Here is a 23,693-nt window from a genome sequence, read left to right as displayed (position 1 = left end):
GCAGTCTATGTTTGTTTTTCTAGGTTTTGGGTATTTCTATGTTTCGGCCTAGTATGGTTCTCAATCAGAGGCAGGTGTCATTAGTTGTCTCTGATTGAGAATCATACTTAGGTAGCCTGGGTTTCACTGTGTGTTTGTGGGTGATTGTTCCTGTCTCTGTGTTTGCACCAGATAGGACTGTTTAGGTTTTCACTTTTATTGTTTTGTTTGGTCTGTTCATGTATTTATTAAAAACATGAATAACCACCACGCTGCATTTTGGTCCGCCTCTCCTTCACCACAGGAAAACCCTTACAGTTCCATAAGAGAACCCTGTTTCAATTGGACCATATGTCCGACTTGAAAAAATCTAAACAAATAGGTGGACAGAATCTTGAATTTCTTACGTACTTGGTTGAAAGAATAAAAGTACCATCCTGGAAGACATGGTTAATTTCCCTTATTCCTTTATCAATCCTGGATTTAACTGCATCATTCTTAAAACAAGATGAGAAGCAGGGATCTCAAAATATTGGCGCGAAAGGGAAGACCCAGTAATTGTAACCCAGTAACTTACGAAATGCCTTCCAAACTTATGGACTTCAAAATGACTGGGTAATTAGTAATCTCCTTTACCTCTTACGGGGAGATGTCAAAGGATTCTACTCTTGCCCAATAACATAATCAGGTTGAAAACCATTGCTTAACTTGGGCGAGTTGTGCTGTCCAATAGTAAATACGTTATAGGTTTGATAAATTCAGACCACCCACCTTATATGGATGATACAGGACCTGGATGTGAAGTTGGAAGATTCTGAAACAAATAGAGAAATGTTGGTAATATTGATATTTTGATGATATTAACTCTGATTATAAGATAAATAGGAAGTAAGTATATTCTTTTCCACTCATTGGTAACCTTTTCAATCATTTAAATTACCTGGTATATAATTCCTAAGTACACTCTTAGAAAAAAGGTGCTCTATAGAACCTTTTGAGTTCCTTGTAAGAACCCTTTCTACAGAGAGTTCTATCAAAACCAAAAATGATTATCCTATTTGAATTGGTCTTGTAAAGATTTGGGATTGAAGGTAGATATGGGCATGATCTCTGTTGTTTTTGCTATATTTATTCTATCACAGACACCTTAATGCATACTTATAAATTATATTATGTCAGTTTAACATACAAATAAGAATTGAAAAAATATACTGAAACATTTTCCTTAAAGTATAATTTTTTGAGATTACTAATGTTATTTTCTCCACTACAACACAAAAATACGTAAATACAATTGTGTCGTATTTAATTGAAATACTGTAGAATTCCATTTATTTCTATGGAGGACTGCTCCCAATTAGGAATGCCAATATGGCCGATCGACCGGCAGCTTCAAAGCCTCTCAATGGCCAATACATAGCATCGCAATCCAGGGTCTTTATAAATCATTGGTCCCACCCTGGACAGATGCAGGGCTGCAGCATAGCGAGCTGCTTAGCATCTATCTCCTAATTTAATATACAATGAGTAAGAAGATTAGCAGTCTAGATCTGAGATAAGGCAGTGTAGAGAAACACTTAAAATTAAAAGGAAAAGAAGACAGAAGGAAAAACACCCTTCATAGATAAAAAAAAATACAAAACAAAAAAAACAAAGTCATTTCATTTCAGTATTTCAGTTAAATGTGAGCGCTATATTCTTTGTAATAACAAAATCATTATGCCCAAGTGTTGTGTCAATCTCGGGCTATTCATTTGTCACTTTTTGTCTTACGAAGCGTCATATCAAAAGACTTAATTAAATATAAATTGAAGGGTGAAACAGCATATTCAAGGAAAATAAGAGTGAAAAAAGTCAACTGGCTTTTTGAGTTCATTCCCATTCCATTGATCAACAGCAAATGAGCAAATTGAAAAGGAATCTTACCACCTGACCATGATCCGTCCTGTGGCCATACAACCTTATATGTGACTTGCTCCATCCTTGTCAGTCGCATGGACCCTGACATATATAGTACCAGTCAAACGTTTGAACACACTTACTCATTCAAGGGTTTTTCTTTATTTTGACTATTTTCTACAGTGTAGAATAATAGTGAAGTCATCAAAACTATGAAATAACACATACGCAAACCAGATGGGATGGCATATCTCTGCAGAATGCTGTGGTAGCAATGCTGGTTAAGTGTGCCTTGAATTCTAAATAAATCACTGACAGTGTGACCAGCAAAGCAGCCCCACACCATCACATCCCCTCCATGCTTCACGGTGGGAAGCACACATGCGGAGATCATCCGTTTACCTACCCTGCGTCTCACAAAGACACAATGGTTGGAACCAAAAATCTCAAATTTGGACTCATCAGACCGAAGGACAGATTTCCACCTGTCTAATGTCCATTGCTCGTGTTTCTTGGGCCAAGCAGGTCTCTTATTCTTATTGGTGTCCTTTAGTATTGGTTTCCTTGAAGCAATTCGACCATGAAGGCCTGATTCACACAGTCTCCTCTGAACAGTTGATGTTGACATGTCTGTTACTTATTTATAAGTATAAGGAACTTATCCTCTGCAGCAGAGGTAACTCTGCTTCTTCCTTTCCTGTGCCGGTCTTTATGATTGCCAGCTTAATCATAGCGCTTGATGGTTTTTGTGACTGCACTTGAAGAAACTTTAAAAGTTTTTGATCTTTTCCAGATTGACTGACCTTCGTGTCTTAAAGTAATGATGGTAAGTCATTTCTCTTTGCTTATTTGAGCTGCTCTTGCCATAATATGGATTTGGTCTTATAGCAAATAGGGCTATCTTCTGTAAACCACCCCTAACTTGTCACAACACAACTGATTGGCTCAACGCATTAAGAAGGAAATAAATTCCACAAATTAACTTTTAACAAGGCACGCCTGTCAATTGAAATACATTCCAGGTGACTACCTCATGAAGCTGGTTGAGAGAATTCCAGGAGTATGCAAAGCTCTCATCAAGGCAAAGGGTGACTACTTTTAGGAATCTCAAATATAAAATATATTTTGATTTGTTTAACACTTTTTGGATTACTACATGATTCCATATGTGTTATTTCACAGTTTTTATGTCTTTACTATTATTGTACAATGTAGAAAATAGTCAAAATAAAGAAAAACCTGTGAATAAGTAGGTATTTCTTAAGTTTTTATTAGAAATGTATATTGGACTCAGTATATTGTTGAAAAGAGGAGATTCTGAGCTTTAGAACAATATCCAACGTGTGCAACCAATCTCAGAATTTAGTGCAGCAGAGCTTGTTCAAACAGAAGTGTCACTGATCGGCTGTTTAGAGAAAATAAACCCTGAAGTGTGTTATTCATTTTCAGGAAATGCACTGATGGCTTGTAGGCTATTTGATCAGTAGATTAATTGCTGCAATTTTGAGCAGAATAAAGGAGAAGACCGTTTTTTGTCTTCTTACATTTGAAATTAAATGTTTGTTAAGAGCAGCTGGCCGACTCGTGTGTTCACTGAATGCTGCCAAAACAGGTATTGAAATATCCCTTTTCAACAGTATTGTGTATGTGATCACTGAGATGGTGTGAGGATGTCATAAAATAATATTAACATTAGTTTCTGTCGTTTCTGTAAAAGTTTCTGTTGTGCCAAAACACCAACAAAGACATCTATCTCCCTGACAACATCACAAGATCTGAATGTTTCAAAATGGCGTCTCCTCGTTTATCTCAGGCGAATGCATTCGACCTCCTCGGTCAACGGCATGGAGGACGTCCGGATATCTGCCTCGTCCACAGTCTTACTGGGAGCGTAGGTGGACCTCCAGCGCAGCAGCACAATCCTTTTCAGGTACTTGACCGTGTTGTTCTTGACACTGACAAAGCAGAAGGTGTTTATCATGCTGTTGCTCATGGCGATGCACTCAATAATGTAGAAGGCCACCAGGGAGTTCCTCTGGCGGGAGATGATCGTCGGGTGGAAGTCTCGTAGGATGGTGAAGCCGTAATATGGTGCCCAGCACAGAATGTATGCTGTCAGGATCCCGATCAGGACCATGACTGTCTTCCGCCGACAACGCAATCTCTTCCGGATCTGCTCCGTCTGGAAGCCCGGGACACTCTTGAACCAGAGCTCTCGGGAGATCCGTGCGTAACATATCGCCATGACAAAAACGGGCCAAAGGAACTCCAGGGCAAATATAAACAGGAAGTAGGAGCGGTAGTAGGCCTGCTGGTCCACAGGCCAGATCTGGGCACAGAAGGTCTTGTGGGTGTTCTGAGAGGTGCTGGCACCGCCATGAGGGTACATGGTCTCGGAGGCAAAGTAGGCAGAAGGGATGGAGATTAGGATTGGTACAACCCAGACACCAGTGATCAGACAGTATGCCGTCTGGTACTTCATACGAGGCCTCAGAGGATGGACGATGGCCATGTACCTGAGGACAGAGGAGAGGGTGTATTAAGGTACATAAAAATTAGCAAAAAGGACATTTTTGTCAGTATATATTTTCATCAGGCTACTAGGACACATGCAAATGAAAAGTATACTGTCGCTAGTCCTTGCAATTTAACCAAGGTGCATAACATTATGAGCGAACCAATCCTAATGGGATCTACAAACAAGTTTGAGCTGCTCTTGAAGGAACAAACAAAAATTCAAATGAAAATATAGAAACAGTTTTCCATGCTCCACCTAGAGTGGTTGAATATCTTTAGTAGATCAAATCAAAGTTTATTTATCACGTTCGCCCAATACAACAAGTGTAGACCTTACAGTGAAATGCTTACTTACAGGCTCTAACCAATAGCGCAAAAAAGGTATTAGGTGAACAATAGGTAGGTTAAGAAATTAAACAACAGTAAAAAGAGAGGCTATATACAGTAGCGAGGCTATACAAGTAGTGAGGCTACATACAGACACCAGTTAGTCAGGCTGATTGAGGTAGTATCTACATGTAGATATGGTTAAAGTGACTATGCATATATGATGAACAGAGAGTAGCAGTAGCGTAAAAGAGGGGTTGGCGGGTGGTGGGAGGGACAAAATGCAAATAGCCTGGTTAGCCAATGTGCGGGAGCACTGGTTTGTTGGGCCAATTGAGGTAGTATGTACATGGAGGGGGCACACAATGCAAATAGTCCGGGTAGCCATTTGATTACCTGTTCAGGAGTCTTATGGCTTGGGGGTAAAAACTGTTGGGAAGCCTTTTTGTCCTAGACTTGGCACTCCGGTACCGTAAACTTTGCTGTTACATGTATACTGGGGTAGCGGTATACAGTGGGGAGAACAATTATTTGATGCACTGCCAATTTTGCAGGATTTCCTACTTACAAAGCATGTAGAGGTCTATAATTTTTATCATAGGTACACTTCAACTGTGGTACACTTACACTTCAACTGTGAGAGACAGAATCTAAAACAAAATCCAGAAAATCACATTGTATGATTTTTAAGTAATTCATTTGCATTTTATTGCTTGACATAAGTATTTGATACATCAGAAAAGCAGAACTTAATATTTGGTACATAAACCTTTGTTTGCAATTACAGAGATCATACCTTTCCTGTAGTTCTTGACCAGGTTTGCACACACTGCAGCAGGTTTCGGCCCACTCCTCCATACAGACCGTCTCTAGATCCTTCAGATTTCAGGGCTGTCGCTGGGCAATACGGACTTTCAGCTCCCTCCAAAGATTTTCTATAGGGTTCAGGTCTGGAGACTGGCTAGGCCACTCCAGGACCTTGAGATGCTTCTTACGGAGCCACTCCTTAGGTGCCCTGGCTGTGTATTTCGGGTCGTTGTCATTCTGGAAGACCCAGCCACGACCCATCTTCAATGCTCTTACTGAGGGGAGGAGGTTGTTGGCCAAGATCTCGCGATACATGGCCCCATCCATCCTCCCCTCAATACGGTGCAGTTGTCCTGTCCCCTTTGCAGAAAAGTATCCCCAAAGAATGATGTTTCCACCTCCATGCTTCATTTTGGGATGGTGTTCTTGGGGTTGTACTCATCCTTCTTCTTCCTCCAAACATGGCGAGCGGAGTTTAGACCAAAAAGCTCTATTTTTGTCTCATCAGACCACAGGACCTTCTCTCATTCCTCCTCTGGATCATCCAGATGGTCATTGGCAAACTTCAGATGGGCCTGGACATGCCCTTGCTTGAGTAGGGGGACCTTGCGTGCGCTGCAGGATTTTAATCCATGATGGCGTAGTGTGATACTAATGGTTTTCTTTGAGACTGTGGTCCCAGCTCTCTTCAGGTCATTGACCAGGTCCTGCCGTGTAGTTCTGGGCTGATCCCTCACCTTCCTCATGATCATTGATGCCCCACGAGGTGAGATCTTGCATGGAGCCGCAGACCGAGGGTGATTGACCGTCATCTTGAACTTCTTCCATTTTCTAATAATTGCGCCAACAGTTGTTGCCTTCTCACCAAGCTGCTTGCCTGTTGTCCTGTAGCCCATCCCAGCCTTGTGCAGGTCTACAATTTTAACCCTGATGTCCTTACACAGCTCTCCGGTCTTGGCCATTGTGGAGAGGTTGGAGTCTATTTGAGTGTGTGGACAGGTGTCTTTTATACAGGTAACAAGTACAAACAGGTGCAGTTAATACAGGTAATGAGTGGAGAACAGGAGGGCTTCTTAAAGAAAAACTAACAGGTCTGTGAGAGCCGGAATTCTTACTGGTTGGTAGGTGATCAAATACTTATGTCATGCAATAAAATGCTAATTAATTACTTAAAAATCATACAATGTGATTTTCTGGATTTTTGTTTTAGATTCCGCCTCTCACAGTTGAAGTGTACCTATGATAAAAATTACAGACCTCTACATGCTTTGTAAGTAGGAAAACCTGCAAAATCGTCAGTGTATCAAATACCTGTTCTCCCCACTGTATATGGGGTAGCGGTATACGTACATGGCCCTTTTTTTCAATAGTTACATAGCAAGAATAAAAGTATTTGATATTTTGATATATGTTACATCTAGATATATAGTATAAGTATTATCTATACTTATATTATAAATCATGTTTTTGGTCAAACTGAGCTTTTAAACCCACCTCTCATCTATTCTCCCTCCATCCCATCTCTCTTTGTAAACCACCCTCTTATGATTTCCATGTGCCATATATTTTTCTACTGTGCTATGATGTTTGACATAAATTCTGAACCTGTCTAGTTGCATAGTATACCATATACAGATTGTGAGTTAAAGATAATTATTTTTGCTAAAAGTATTATTATATTGTTGATTGATTTACAATGGTTCTCCACATCCCCCAACAGTACTATTGCAGGATTAATTTGAGATAAATTCCCATATCTGTGACCAGAAAATAAGTGATCAAATTATCAAATGATTCTATCACTTGGTAGCAAAATCTGCGGAGCTGAGATGGTTGTATGCCCCATATAGATAACATTCTGTTTGTGGCAATCATTTTGTACAATAATTTAAACAGAAAAACTCTCTTTTGAAAAGCTCTGTTTGAATCAAGCGTTGTTTTGTGTATCAGTTTATTAACCAGGTGCCATGGAATCAGCACATCAAAAATCTATTCCCAAATCTAATTTTGGAGAGAGCAAACATTTCCGTATACAGTATGTTTGTTAACTTCACATGTGACATAACTCCACCTTTCCTATTCATAATATTTAACAAAGAGAATTACTTAAAACAAAATGTATTTCCATAAATATATATATTTTTTTTATCAATTAGTATATTTGAAATTAACCATATAATTTGTTATATTATTTGTTCTGTGTTTTCTGGGGGATGAAACTGGAATTGCAGCCAGCTTTGAATGTCTTGTTTTAGAAAGGGTGATATTGTGAAAAAGGTTCCATTTTCAATTAACTGAAAGTGACCATTTTTGAACAAGGGATGAGACATTCTTACTAATCTACTGGAGAACCAGTTTGGGTCTTTTGTATGACTGATGCTTTTAGTGAGAGGTTTAATGCATTCATATTTAGTACTTTTTGCCACCCAAACTCATGTTTATTATATCAATTAGCCCGTTTTATTTTGTCTGGCTTGCCATTCCAAATCATTCGAAAGAAAAATAGTTTTGCGTAGACAGTGCCATAAGTAAATAGGTAAACCGGGATATGACAAAATATTTACTCAGGGTGATTTTTCCACAAATAGACAGGTATTTATCTCTCCATGTTAGAAAGAGCTTATCTATTTTGGCTAACTTTCTGTAAAAATGAGTTGTAGTATGTTCCTTTATTTCGTTAGGGATAGGAATAGCGAGTCTGTCCACTTCACCGTCAGACCATTTTATTGGTAAACTACACAGTAACCTAAAGATCCAATACGTAATATGGTACACTTATCATAGTTTGGTTGTAATCCAGATCCACATTGAGGTTGTGCAGGGATCCAGATTGCACATTTAAGAAGAAATCTATGTCATCAGCATACAATGCCACCTTTGTTTTTAAGCCCTGGATTTCTAGACCCTCTATATATTTTTGTTGGATATGATTTTAATAGCTAACATTTTGATGACCATAATAAATAGATATGCTGATATTGGACAACCTTGTTTTACTCCGAGGGTCTTGTACCGAGTGTCAGGATAAAGACCCTCTGTGCCATTTTTGGAAAAAGTGGATCCTTGCCTTTTGGCTGATCCATTTGTGGTTTCAGACTGGGTGAAAACAGATTTGGACGCTGTGGAGTCAGTGAAGGTATCCAGAAGTGGTCTTATATCAATTGTTTGTGTTTCTGCAGGTCAGAGGGCGCAGGCGCTTCATGTTAAACGAATGGGGAAAAGAGATGTGAATTGTTTTGCTCTCAAGAAAAGGGTGCCATTGAAATGACTGATTATGGGGTAGCGGTAAATGTGAAAGTTGACCAACTGAACGGGAAGATTCCCGGTGTTTGTGATGCTCGTTGTTTAGTGTGATGCAGACAGAGGGGCGTGAGTGGTGAAACAAAAAAGTAATTGTCTGTTCCTTTGAGTTTTGATGTTGAGTCTTTGCCCGACATATGCATGTTAGGATACATAAGTTATCCCGTACAGGTTTTTGTGCCAAATACATTACATTGTTACAGGTGTCAAGCTTATGGGCATGTGGCAGCAGTTTGTAGGAGGAAGGTCCCTACTGTAGCTGTGAGAAGTGTGCAGAAGGGCATGAGACAAAGGAATGTGTAGCATTGGGGAAAGTAGTGGTATGTGTTAATTGTAGGGGTGACCATGGGCTGGGGATCAGAAATGTCCGGTGCGAGAGGGGCCGGTTGAGGTTTCCAGGGTTAGACTAGTGCAGAAGTTGTCGTATGCTGAGGCAGTGAGGAAAGTAGAGGAAGAAGGATCAAGGGGGAAGGATCTTGAGAGGGGTGGTGTGAGTAGTAGATCTGTACCAGTACAGAGGGATACATGCAAGTCATATAGGCTTCAGTAAAATCTGATTTTTAGAGATTATAGCAATGCTTATCAACTGTACTGCAGGGATGGAACATAAATGGCAGAAATTTGAAGTTGTGGTGGCAGCTGCAGAGAGGGATTTGGGTGTACGAGTCAGAAGAGTTACAGGGTGTTTTGAGTGGTGGTGTCCCGTCCTTTCAGGCTGTTGACCTGAGGTAGGACTAGGTAGATTTAAATAGTGGAGTAAGGTGTGGTGGGTTTTTAGTGTAGGGTTAGATAGTAGGGTTAGACAGTAGTGTTAGATAATAGGGTTAAATAGTAGGGATAGACAGTAGGGTTAGATAGTAGGGTATTTGTTGATTTTGTTGATCTGCTTTAAAAAAAAAAATTAAGCAATGTATAAAGGAGTTGTACTCCAGTCTAGTAGGTGGCGGTAATGCAACATGTATTTGATGCCAACTGCTGTTACCCTGGTTGAAGAAGAAGATAGACGTGAAAATAATAGAGGGCTTGTAGTTGTGTCACAAATCACCTAGAAACCGTACCAGGCACCATGTTTGAAGACCAATGTTAACTTAAAACTATTATTCAAGGTGAACAGCGTCATTGTTGATTCATCACAGCTCACAATTCTGCAGTAAAGCGGGTAAGGGAATCTGCCACTAATGTCTGTGTTGTATTCTCAAATTAACATTAACTAACTTTTTGTATAGTTGTAAACGCTCCTAATAGTGTTGTTTGATTACCACTCTTTTTTTCCGGATATCAGCCATGTGAACCCATTTTGCAGCTGATAATGGCGTGCAATGCCAATACAGCCATAAGCCTACAGCAGTGGTTCTCCAGTCCTTTAGTACCTCAACAGAACATTTGTGTTGCAGTCCCAGACAAACATGCCTGATTCAACTCATTGAGAGTCTGATGATTAGTTGACAAGTTGAATCAGGTATGCTTGTCTGGGAAAACAATAAACTGTGTATTGTTGGGGGTACTTGAGGACCGGACCACTGGCCCTACAGTATGATGGCATCAGCGCAGAGTTTCCCAAACTCTGTCCTCGGGACCCCAAAGGGTGCATGTTTTGGTTTTGCACTAACACTGCCCAACTGATTCAAATGATCCAAGCTTGATCTCTCTCCAACGCACCTGCTGTCTCGACCTCTGAATGCTCGGCTATAAAAAGCCAACTGACATTTACTCCTGAGTACTGACCTGTTGCACCCTCTATAACCACTGATTATTATTTGATCCTGCTAGTTATCTATGAACGTTTGCACATCTTGAAGAACAATCTGGCCTTAAATTACCATGTACTCTTATAATCTCCACCTGGCACAGCCAGAAGAGGACTGGCCACTCCTCAGAGCCTGGTTCCTGTCTAGGTTTCTTCCTAGGTTCCTGCCTTTCTAGGTAGTTTTCCTAGCCTGATTCTACATCTGCATTGCTTGCTGGTTGGGGTTTTAGGCTGGGTTTCTGTACAGAATTTTGTGACATATGCCAATGTAAAAAGGGCTTTATAAATACATTTGATTGATTTATGATTAGTTGATTATTTGAATCAGCTCAGCTTTGTAGTGCTAAGGCAAAATCTAAAATGCGCACCCCTTCGAGGACTGAGTTTAGGAAACCGTGAGATTAGCCTTATGGGCATTTGCAATGCACCCCTTGACATTGTGCATCTGAAGCAGAGAATAGCTTAACTCATACATTTTTTACATTTTGTTGAGCTACATGTTCTCATTTTAAGAATGATACCAGTAGACCAGGTATTCCCAAACTGGGGTACGCATAATGGGGCAGTAGCTGTAGGGGGTACGCCAAATAAAATGTGACTCACAATATATATATTTTTTATTATGTTTTTTTTGTTTTTTTTCTCACATTTTCAAACAGTGCATTTATATTTTCCAACAGGGCTATACATTTGAGTGAGGTTATTTCTCTCGCCTGAGTAACCTCATTTCACTGTGAAAAATAAAATGAAACCATCTAGTGTTCAGCAAAACAACAACACAATGTCAAATACAGGTAGCCTAGTTAAATAATTAACATCCAATCACATGAACTGTTACTCTCTCGCAGGAAGTCCAATAGCGGTCTGTATGTAGCCAAACGTAGCTGCTGCTCATTCTGTTTGCTCGAAAATTGATAAATGGTTAAAGTAAGACCCGCGTCCATAGAGACACATACCAGCTCTACTGGAAGTACTCTTACTACCAGCAGTACTACACCTGCACCTGTCGACGACACAAGTTGTTCTGCTTCCACGAACACATCCAATGCTAGCATCAGTAATTGTACATTTGCTGTTAGCCCAGCTAGCATGGACACTGACAGTTGTGAATCTGATGCAGCCGAAGAGTTACTGCCCCCTTACCCGGGAAAGCATCGAACAACAGACATGGACGTTGGACCATCGAAGAGATGCAAATATGATGAGAACTACATTGATTTGGGGTTCACTTATATTTAGATTAGTGCCTTTTTCTCAGCCACAGTTATATGTGGACAAGTACTATCTCACAACTCTATGAAATCTTCACTCTTGCTCAGACATTTAGAAACAAAACATGCCAATTTGAAAAATAAGCCACAGGAGTTTTTGAGCAAGAATTAAAAATACTTTCGAGTAGTATATAAAACATATATAAAAGCAACAGATACCATTAATAAGAAGGGGCTTGAAGCGTCTTATATGTTGAGCTACCGAGTGGCTAGGACAGGGAACCCCCATACTATTGTGGAGGACTTAATTCTTCCTGCTGCCGCGATATGACTGGGACAATGCTGGGTGAAAAGGCCCAAAAAACTATACAGACAATGCCTTCATCAAACAATACTGTTTCATGACACATCAGTGACACGGCAGGAGATGTTTTGAAACAATTACTGCTTCGCATACAAGCCAGTGAATTATATGCGTTACAGCTGGATGAGTCAACAGACGTGGCGGGCCTGGCACAGCTCATGTTATATGTCCGTTACGTTTATGGGGGATCGATTAAGGAAGACATCCTCTTCTGCAAACCACTGGGAACCAGGACAACAGGAGAAGAAATGTTTAATAAAGTACTGGACAACTTTGTGACATCAAATGGACTTTGGTGGTCAAGATGTGTTGGTATCTGTACTGATGGCGCAAAAGCCATGACAGGGAGTCATAGTGGAGTGGTAACGAGCGTTAAAGAAGTTGCTCCTGACGCCGCTTGGGTACACTGCAGCATCTACCGAGAGGCTCTTACTGCCAAAGGAATGTCTGACAGCTTGAAATTTTCTAAATTTTCTACAAAATGTTCTATTTTCTGCTGAATGCAATAATATGGGCAGCGACCATGCAACACTTTTACAACATACAGAAGTGCGCTGGGGGGCAAAGTATTGACATGTTTTTTTTTTAATTGAGAAATGTGCAAAAAGTTTTCTTTAATGACTATAATTTTCACTTGTAACAAAATTGCAGCAAACGGTTCTGTGAAAATGTAATTTAATCAGAAGCGGCTGCCAGATTTCTGGTTTGGGCTGCGCTCAGAGTATCCTGCCTTGGCCAATCGTGCTGTTAACATCTTTCGGCTGAAATCCCGTTAACGGGATCGATTTGACAACAGCCAGTGAAAGTGCAGGGCACCAAAATCAAACAACAGAAATCTCATAATTAAAATTCCTCAAACATACAAGTATTATACACCTTTTTAAAGATAACTTGTTGTTAATCTCACCACAGTGTCCGATTTCAAAAAGGCTTTACGACGAAAGCATACCATGCGATTATGTTAGGTCAGCACCTAGTCACAGAAAAACACAGCCTTTTTCCAGCCAAAGAGAGGAGTCACAAAAAGCAGAAATAGAGAAAATGAATCACTAACCTTTGATGATCTTCATCAGATGACACTCATAGGACTTCATGTTACACAATGCATGTATGTTTCGTTCGATAAAGTTCATATTTATATCCAAAAATCTCAGTTTTCATTGGCGCGTTATGTTCAGTAATGTTTTGCTTCCAAAACATCCAGTGATTTTGCAGAGAGCCACATCAATTTACAGAAATACTCATCAAATGTTGATGAAAATACAAGTGTTATACATGGAATTAAAGATATACTTCTCCTTAACCTGTTGCGTCTACCAAACCTGGATCCGGGATTCTATTTACAGACCTAAGCTCATTACCATAACGCAACGTTAACTATACATGAAAATCGCAAATGAAATGAAATAAATATGCCATCTCTCAAGCTTAGCCTTTTGTAAACAACACTGTCATCTCAGATTTTCAAAATATGCTTCTCAACCATAGGAAAACAATCATTTGTGTAAAAGTGGCTAGCTAGCGTAGCATTTAGCGTTAGCATTAGCGTTAGCATCCAGCACGCAAGATTTCAACAAAAACATAAAAGCCTTCAAATAAAATCATTTACCTTTGAAGAACTTCGGATGTTTTCAATGAGGAGACTCTCAGTTAGATAGCAGATGCTCAGTTTTTCCCAAAAATATTATTTGTGTATTAGTGGAAGCATGGTTTCTCCCCTCAATCAAATGGAAAAGTACAAGCAGCTGGCAATTGCGCACCGAATTCCACGCAGGACACCAGGCGGACACTTGGAAAATGTAGTCTCTTATGGTCAATCTTCCAATGATATGCCTACAAATACGTCACAATGCTGCTAACACCTTGGGGGAACGACAGAAAGTGTAGGCTCATTCCTTGCGCAATCACAGCCATATAAGGAGACAATGGAAAACAGAGCTTCAGAAATTCTGCTCATTTCCTGGTTGACGCATCATCTTGGTTTCGCCTGTAGAATGAGTTCTGGGGCACTTACAGACAATATCTTTGCAGATTCTGAAACTTCAGAGTGTTTTCTTTCAAAAACTGTCAAGAATATGCATAGTCGAGCATCTTTTCGTGACAAAATATCGCGCTTAAAACGGGAACGTTTTTTATCCAAAAATGAAATAGCGCCCCTAGAGATCAAAGAGGTTAATCTCCCAGTGTCTGGTGGAAAGCAGACTGAACCAGGTTTTCCTTTACGATTTTACCTGTGCTTAGCTCCATTCCTTGTATTTTTTTGATCCTGAAAAACTCCCCATCCCTTAATGATTACAAGCATAACCTAACTGATGCAGCCACCACTATGCTTGAAAATACGGAGTGTCGTACTCAGTAATGTGTTACATTGGATTTGCCCCAAACATAACACTTTGTATTCAGGACAAAAAAGACAATTGCTTTGTCATCTTTTTTTGCAGTATTACTTTAGTGCCTTGTTGCAAACAGGATGCATGCTTTGGAATATTTGTACTCTGTATAGGCTTAATTTTTTCATTATTTCAATTAGGTTAGTATTGTAGAGTAACTACAATTAAACTCTGTAACTGTTTTAAAGTCAAAATTGGCCTCATGGTGAATTCGCTTAGCGGTTTCCTTCCTCTCCAGCAACTGAGTTAGGAAGGATGCCTGTATCTTTGTAGTGACTGGGTATATTGATACAACATCCAAAGTGTAGTTCATAACTTCACCATGCTCAAAATGTCTGCTTTGTTTTTTCCATCTACCTATAGATGCCCTTCTTTGCAGGGCCAATTATGAAACTTCAGAAGCTTTCTTTTAAGACATTTGGTCCTAGAGTCATGAAATGTTCAAAGTACATTGAGGTACAATTGCAATGGTTGCTGCTGTGGCTAATTCAGAGGACTATAAATATAGACAAGCTATTGACATTAACAGCATTTTATAGAACATTCTTCTTTCATAATTGCGTTTTGATACAGTTTTGGATTTAAAGTATGGTGTTCAAGCAAAGAAAACATGAGACAACAAATAAAGCAGCTAAATGCCGCTTGAGGGTAGTCGATTATTTCCTGTACAGCAGGCTGATCTTTTATTAAAGATGTGCCCCAATAACTTACCTTCCTCCTCTCTCTTTTAGTTTGTTTAGAAAATATTTGAAAGTTGGAAACTGTATGTAACCTGTGGGTTTGTGGAAAGTTTGTACACTACCGTTCAAAAGTTTGGGGTCACTTAGAAATGTCCTTGTTTTTTTAAAGAAAGGCACATTGTTTGTCCATTAAAATAACATCAAATTGATCAGAAATACAGTGAAGACATTGTTAATGTTGTAAATGACTATTGTAGCTGGAAACGGCTGATTTTTAATGGAATATCTACATAGGTGTACAGAAGCCCATTTTCAGCAACCATCACTCCTGTGTTCCAATGGCACGTTGTCTTATCTAATCCAAGTTTATCATTTGAAAAGGTTAAATGATCGTTAGCAAACCCTTTTGCAATTATGTTAGCACAGCTGAAAACTGTTGTTGTGTGCCCTGAGAGTCGGGAAGCAAGTACAGGGAGTGAGTGTTTTAATAAATAAACACGAAACACAAACACACCAACATGAAACAGAGTCAATAACACCTGAGGAAAGAACCAAGAGGAGGGACAGATATAGGGAAGATAATCAAGGAGGTGATGGAGTCCAGGTAAGTGTCATGAGGCGCTGGTGTGCTTGACGATGGTGACAGGTGTGCGGCGTAATCAGTAGCCTGATGACCTTGAGGCCGGAGAGTGTATAGGTGACAGTAAACCCTCCCCGACACGCAGCTCATGTCGCAGGACGCTGACAAAGGGGACGAACCCAGGGATCAGGAGTGGACCGGTCACCCCTGCTGAAGCACGGGACCCTGTCACACCGGCTGAGGCATGGGAACCTGTCGAGCCGGCTGGGGCGCAGTAACCTGCCAGACCAGCTGAGGCAGGGGAGCCTGGCAATCCGGCTGAGGCATGAGAGCCTGACGAGCCGGTGGAAGCAGGGGAGCCTGGCGATCTGGCGGAGGCATGAAAGCCCGATGAGCCGGGCTGAGGCAGGGGAGCCTGGCGATCCGGCTGAGGCATGAGAGCCTGACAAGCCGGTGGAGGCAGGGGAGTCTGGCAATCTGGCTGAGGCATGAGAGCCTGTAACGGCTCCCAGACCCAAAGTAATTTACACTGTCACAAAAAAAACACTCCCTGATGCTTCTCTTAGGTGAGGTGTTATTCTGTAATGAGTGCGCTGAGACTCGGGAAGCAAGTACGGGGAGTGAGTGTTTTAATAAGTAAAGAAAACAATAAACATGAAACACAAACAACGCACTGACATGAAAGAGAGTCAATAACACCTGAAGAAAGAACCAAGGGGAGTAACATATATAGGGAAGATAATCAAGGAGGTAATGGAGTCCAGGTGAGTGTCATGAGGTGCTGGTGCGCTTGACGATGGTGACAGGTGTGCGGGATAATCAACAGCCTGATGACCTAGAGGCCGAAGAGGGAGTATACGCGACAGTTGTTCGGATTTTAAAAAAGCAATAAAACTGGACTTCTTTACACTAATTGAGTATCTGGTGCATCAGCATTTGTAGGTCCGATTACAGGCTCAAAATGGCCAGAAACAAAGACCTTTATTCCGAAACTCGTCAGTCTATTCTTGTTCTGAGAAATTAAGGCTATTCCATTGCAGAAATTGCCAAGAAACTGAAGATCTCATACAACACTGTGTACTACTCCTTTCACAGAACAGAGCAAACTGTCCCTAACCAAAATAGAAAGGGGAGTGGGAGGCCCCGGTGCACAACTGAGCATGAGGACAAGAACGTTAGAGAGTCTAGTTTGAGAAACAGACGCCTCACAAGTCCTCAACTGTCAGCTTTATTAAATAGTACCTGCAAAACACCAGTCTCAATGTCAACAGACTGGCCAATAAAAACAAAATATTAAGATGAGCAAAAGAACACATACACTGGACAGAGGAACTCTGCCTAGAAGGCTAGCATCCCGGAGTCGCCTCTTCACTGTTGACGTTGAAACTGGTGTTTTGCGGGTACTATTTAATGAAGCTGCAAAAAAGGAAGGAAGACACTTACAGGGGAATATTTTGAGACATTGACACTGACTTTGATGGCAGACTATGCTAGCTAAGTCACTTATTGATTGCTACAAGGCTGAAACAAGGGGCAAGGTAACTTCAACAAGATAAAACTCCTGACAAGTGCAAGGCAATTAGTGGACACACACACACACCTGTCATTGAAAGATGCTAATAAAAGGGGATAAGGCACTGACCCACCTGTCTGCAGCGATAGCCAGCAGTGCGTTAGTGGACACGTAGAGAGACACAGTCCTGATGTAGTTGACAGAGGCACACAGCACCAGGCCATAGTCCCAGGACAACTGCTTCACCACATAGTAATCCACCAGGAACGGACAGCACACCACTGACACTATGAAGTCTGATATAGCCAGATTAGCTATGAGCAGGTTAGTGAGGTTACGTAGCTTCTTGTACCGTGCCAAAGTAGCGATAAACAGGAAGTTGCCTACACCACAGACGAGCATAATGCAGATGAGCACCATGGCGATGACGATGGTGGCAACGAAGAAGGCTGTGCCCTGCGTAGTGTCGGGAATCTCATTGTCGGGAATACCATAGTCTGTGTCGTAGTTATCCGTAAACGGGTCCAGCTCGCTTCCTCCCAGCACGTGGCCAGGGGTCTCAGCGTACACTGCAGCCAGCTGGCTGATGTTGGGATCTCCCATGGTGAATTCCCAATAAGTGTTAGATTTCTTGTTTTAATTTGTGTTTTCTTTCTAAATTATTTCAGTGTCTTCCAGGAACCATTTCAGAAGGTTTTTGGGTCATGGTGTCAGTGTATTGCAGGAACTATGGAGGTGGATGAGGGAGGGTCTTTTTGAGTGTAGAGAAGATCCCACTTGTCACTCAGACAGCCAAGAGAACATCTTCGACTGACCTGCAACACAGTTGTTCTCAACTTAGACTCACAGAGAGACCAGAGAATGTGTGAAAATTCATTAAACATTGATTTCAGATTCAAACATGCTCCCCAGATCAAATAAGCATGAATAAATGTAGCATCTTGTGGGTGCCGCTGTTGACATTGCAGAGCTGGTAAAATAATAATGAAAACCGCTATGACAATTTATTTTCAGCTCAGTTTTATTATTGGTCAATGACACAGATTCTTGCCCCCAGTCTGCACTCTACTGAAGAGCAACCCTGGGTTATGTACAGTGCCTTGCGAAAGTATTCGGCCCCCTTGAACTTTGCGATCTTTTGCCACATTTCAGGCTTCAAACATAAAGATATAAAACTGTATTTTTTTGTGATGAGTCAACAACAAGTGGGACACAATCATGAAGTGGAACGACATTTATTGGATATTTCAAACTTTTTTAACAAATCAAAAACTGAAAAATTGGGCTTGCAAAATTATTCAGCCCCCTTAAGTTAATACTTTGTAGCGCCACCTTTTGCTGCGATTACAGCTGTAAGTTGCTTGGGGTATGTCTCTATCAGTTTTGCACATCGAGAGACTGACATTTTTTCTCATTCCTACTTGCAAAACAGCTCGAGCTCAGTGAGGTTGGATGGAGAGCATTTGTGAACAGCAGTTTTCAGTTCTTTCCACAGATTCTCGATTGGATTCAGGTCTGGACTTTGACTTGGCCATTCTAACACCTGGATATGTTTATTTTTGAACCATTCCATTGTAGATTTTGCTTTATGTTTTGGATCATTGTCTTGTTGGAAGACAAATCTCCGTCCCAGTCTCAGGTCTTTTGCAGACTCCATCAGGTTTTCTTCCAGAATGGTCCTGTATTTGGCTCCATCCATCTTCCCATCAATTTTAACCATCTTCCCTGTCCCTGCTAAAGAAAAGCAGGCCCAAACCATGATGCTGCCACCACCATGTTTGACAGTGGGGATGGTGTGTTCAGGGTGATGAGCTGTGTTGCTTTTACGCCAAACATAATGTTTTGCATTGTTGCCAAAAAGTTCAATTTTGGTTTCATCTGACCAGAGCACCTTCTTCCACATGTTTGGTGTGTCTCCCAGGTGGCTTGTGGCAAAGTTTAAACAACACTTTTTATGGATATCTATAAGAAATGGCTTTCTTCTTGCCACTCTTCCATAAAGGCCAGATTTGTGCAATATACGACTGATTGTTGTCCTATGGGCAGAGTCTCCCACCTCAGCTGTAGATCTCAGCAGTTCATCCAGAGTGATCATGGGCCTCTTGGCTGCATCTCTGATCAGTCTTCTCCTTGTATGAGCTGAATGTTTAGAGGGACGGCCAGGTCTTGGTAGATTTGCAGTGGTCTGATACTCCTTCAATTTCAATATTATCGCTTGCACAGTGCTCCTTGGGATGTTTAAAGCTTGGGAAATCTTTTTGTATCCAAATCCGGCTTTAAACTTCTTCACAACAGTATCTCGGACCTGCCTGGTGTGTTCCTTGTTCTTCATGATGCTCTCTGCGCTTTTAACGGACCTCTGAGACTATCACAGTGCAGGTGCATTTATACGGAGACTTGATTACACACAGGTGGATTGTATTTATCATCATTAGTCATTTAGGTCAACATTGGATCATTCAGAGATCCTCACTGAACTTCTGGAGAGAGTTTGCTGCACTGAAAGTAAAGGGGCTGAATAATTTTGCACGCCCAATTTTTCAGTTTTTGATTTGTTAAAACAGTTTGAAATATCCAATAAATGTCGTTCCACTTCATGATTGTGTCCCACTTGTTGTTGATTCTTCACAAAAAAATACAGTTTTATATCTTTATGTTTGAAGCCTGAAATGTGGCAAAAGGTCGCAAAGTTCAAGGGGGCCGAATACTTTCGCAAGGCACTGTACCTAGCAAGTTTGTTGTAAAATTATTCACTTCAATCCACATGAATGGACTTTGCGTCAGAGTGATTTGTGGTCAGGACATAGAATAACCATGACAAAGCTGAAAGAGAATTAGCCAATTTACTCTCATTGTTAGAATAATAATGTGGAATAAGAGCCAGCTGTAATAACCTGGACACCATCCGACACACAATAGAGTGTTATGAAACACTCAGAAAAAAGGCTTAACACTGACTCAATAGACAAGCCCTCCACAAACAACATCAACACTCTTGGCAAGGGAGAGAGAGTGTGTGTGGAGGGCAGAGGAAGCAAGTGACAGAGTGGTCGGGGGAAGAAATATCACTTGTATGAGATAGATAGATAGATAGATAGCGAGATAGATAGCGAGAAAGAAAGAAAGAGAGAGATAGCGAGAGAGGGACAGAAAGAGAGAGAGAAAGAGGAAGAGAGAGAGAGAGTACAATCACGCAAATAATACAATTTAAAGCTGTTGGGAAAATAAAGCAACAATCATGCACACATATGCAAATCAACAAATTAAATAATCACTTGTTGCAATTAAATGCAAACTGAGTTTGCTAATTGCACCTTGAAAAAGTGAGGAGGTGGTATATTGCATTAAATGTTTTCTCATACAAACAGGCTCGTCTCTATTTAACCAAACCACTGGGACTAGATCATTTAGCCCTACTTTACAATGAACCACGGCATACCTGTCACCTTTGGAGTTCCAGCTGACTCAATTTACATCTGTGCTCTTCCATGATTAGACTGTTAGGCTATGTCGAATTATCAAGTGCAGAAAACATCCGATCTTTCTCTCACACCAATGGAAAACAATATGAATTCGGACTTATGCACTGTCCAATTAAGCATCACACAGACATGTAAGATTAAAGCTTTAACTTTCAAAATGTTATTGGTCTATATAACATTTAATGAGCTGAAGCTGCACCACTGTGTTGAGTTATCCTGACTGATAGGCTACAAACACCCGACTATGCACGCACAAGGTATTTTCCTACATGCGTTTTCAACATGTGAAATGGATTCCATCCCATTAAACCTCTTTGAATGAAATAAGCAAGTGGACGTGGGCTAGAGAAAAACAAAGAAATCCGTCACTGTGGGTACATTATTCAACAACGCAGTGTAAATTACATTTTGCTAAGATTTACCGTTGTGGAAAGTAACATTTAAACTCGTCTCTCAAAAAGATCACCAATTTGATACATAAGAAACTGAAAATATATCCAGAATACTGACTTGCGTTCAGAAGATCCCAGGAAGTGTTGTCTTTTCGCATTATCAATCTCATCTTGAGCAGTTCATGTATTTAGCATGTAGTCTAGCCCACGTCCCCAGGCAATTACTTTCCGTAGGCTATTGTAAGAAAACAACAGGTCCTCTCCTCTTCATCCCTCCAAATGCACTGTCGCTCCTGTCCTTCCTGCTGTTCACTCCTCTCCACCAACGTGCTCCTAGAGAATAAAAAATGATGCTTCCTCCTCCTCTCCCTCTTCTGGCAATGTGACACATACTGTTTCTTCTTTTCTAGCAGAGAGGCTTCCTTTCTAGCTGAGAAGGTGTTTTATAAAGGTGTCCTGTCTCAAGTCTTGAATGCAGGGTTGGATACATCTTGTCCAGTTCCCTGTATTGACAGCTAGCACGTATGGTGGAAAATTGCAAGACTATGTTATAATACTTGTATTGCATCAAATGGTTGTTTTATGCAACAGAATAGAGTATTCTTAACTATTGTGAGTGTGTTCTACTGAGGATTGGCCTCTGGGAGATAACACTGACAGGAGAGATTTACAATGTATTTTGGGTGATAAAACCTAAAGAGCATTCCAGTGCATGAGTTAATGTTTCTGCTCTATACCGTACCAGGAAGAGATGGTTCCAGTTTGGAGTCAGAGGGCCAGACACAGACACAATGAAAACTGTTAACACAGCATATACTATCTGCTATGTATTATAGGTATCTTTCATACAAATCTTAAACTTGTGACCCATTCTATATATCTGTTCGTCATGTAGGTTGAAAGGGGTGTATCTTGGCTATAAAAGACCTTTGTACTTTAATCTCGGGGCTCTCAACGAATCATCTGAGTGTGAATCGTCGACCAGCCATGACCAGCCATCATTACCGTAGAGCACTTAAGTGATTCAAGATTTAGTTTAAGTATAACTCTGACTTGCGTGATAAGTTTGTCTCTCATTTGATAGTAAAGAAACTAACCACCACACATGACATCACTGGCTTTGCTAATTGAATTGTGGTGCACCTGTTATAACGTTATAGTCAATGGGGAGATTTTCCAGTACCTTGGCAGAGGTCACAGTTTGCTCACTCATGGGGCCACACTGTTTAATACGTTTCTAAAAGACAAATTCAAGACTATTCATAGGCCTAATGGGTGACATTTCTATTCTCTAAGTGACATTTTAACAAATTAGCTAGTTTGTATAATCACAAAATGTCCTTCCGAATAACACTTTGGCATTAGAGCACGTATTTTAGCAATCAGTTATGTCAATGGCCAGACTGCATGTTACCCTTGGAAGCAATTCCATTAGAAATACATGCACTGGTGGTTGAATAAATGTGAAAATATACAGATGAAGCATATACATTTTAACTCATTAGTTTTGATAATGAACATGCATCTGATAATGAATATGCATATTTAAATGTGTATGATGTGAGAATGTGTGTGTATGTGATTCTTTCAATGAAGGTGATGCCAAAGAAAAATGTCCATCCTGGATGGACAATAAAGTTTTATTATATTCTATTGAAAGTTCCACTGTCCTCTTTGCTGAATATGTTTCACATGTTCACAGCTCATTTGTGAATGTATCTTGTTTGGAAAGCAAGTTAGTGAGGGTATTAGTTTTCCTTTGTACCAGTGATGAGAATAACTATCTTCAAAGTATTGACTCTGGACGCCGGGTTGTGAAGTGAAAGCTTCTTTTAGTAATACTACTTGTTCACGTTACATTTAACAACTTTAGATTCTACAAACAATAAAAGAAAGTTGCTAGTGAAAGTCCGGATAATCACTTGTCACTTGTACATAACTGGCGTGTTCTTCGTTTTTCTACTACCTGTAGCAAGGCATTCTGGTACTTGCAGTCAGTAGCGTAATCCAGTACTAACCAATACACCATAAATATGTATGTAGTGCTCTCAATCTCAATCACACAAATTTTAATACAATTGCATATGTAAATAACTGTAAAGAAAATATCTTTAGATACAGCTCAATGGGTTAACTTTAAACATTAACACTGTAACCCATTAAAAGTTACAACATCCTCCCACTGATGAAAAACTGTCTTCAACTAAATCTCTAAGCAGTATATCAACTGAATAGGTCTTCTCAACAAAGTACCTGAAGCAGTACGAACTGAATATGACCTAACCAGGCCATCTGGGCCTGGAAACAGTTCCTCAATCTTTCCTAGTTTCCAGGTTTGTCTGGGTGTGTTATCTTCTCCGATGAGTACAACGTCACCCACTTCCAGTGGGGTGGGCTGTGGTGTGTCACAGCGGTGTGCTGACTTTAGATCCAGCAAGTAGCCTCTTCGCCAGCTGTTCCAGAAGCTGGTCACAAACCTCTGCCTGTATTCCATCTGCGTGTGAT

General features: G+C 40.6%; 1 protein-coding gene across 1 annotated transcript; it reads right to left on the bottom strand.

Moving 5' to 3' along the window:
- Positions 1-3,682: 3,682 nt before the first annotated feature.
- LOC139417275 (prokineticin receptor 1b) lies at positions 3,683-17,917 on the bottom strand. The gene is made up of 2 exons (XM_071166535.1): positions 17,448-17,917; positions 3,683-4,394 (listed from the first exon to the last, which is right to left on the bottom strand). The coding sequence occupies exons 1-2, from the start codon at positions 17,915-17,917 to the stop codon at positions 3,683-3,685; spliced, it is 1,182 nt and encodes a 393-aa protein (XP_071022636.1).
- Positions 17,918-23,693: the final 5,776 nt, after the last annotated feature.

The sequence above is a fragment of the Oncorhynchus clarkii genome, chromosome 1, assembly GCF_045791955.1.
Source record: "Oncorhynchus clarkii lewisi isolate Uvic-CL-2024 chromosome 1, UVic_Ocla_1.0, whole genome shotgun sequence".
NCBI classification, from domain to species: Eukaryota; Metazoa; Chordata; class Actinopteri; order Salmoniformes; family Salmonidae; genus Oncorhynchus; species Oncorhynchus clarkii.
Note: the sequence above shows the minus strand (reverse complement) of the source record. Positions and strands in the feature narration are given on the sequence as shown.

Bases quoted from the DNA above. Each gene is read 5' to 3' on its own strand.
- LOC139417275 (XM_071166535.1), bottom strand. From the start codon at position 17,917: ATGGGAGATCCCAACATCAGCCAGCTGGCTGCAGTGTACGCTGAGACC. The intron at 4,395-17,447 runs GTGGGTCAGTGC...CTCTGTCCTCAG, and splicing joins CTGGCTATCGCTGCAGACAG to GTACATGGCCATCGTCCATC.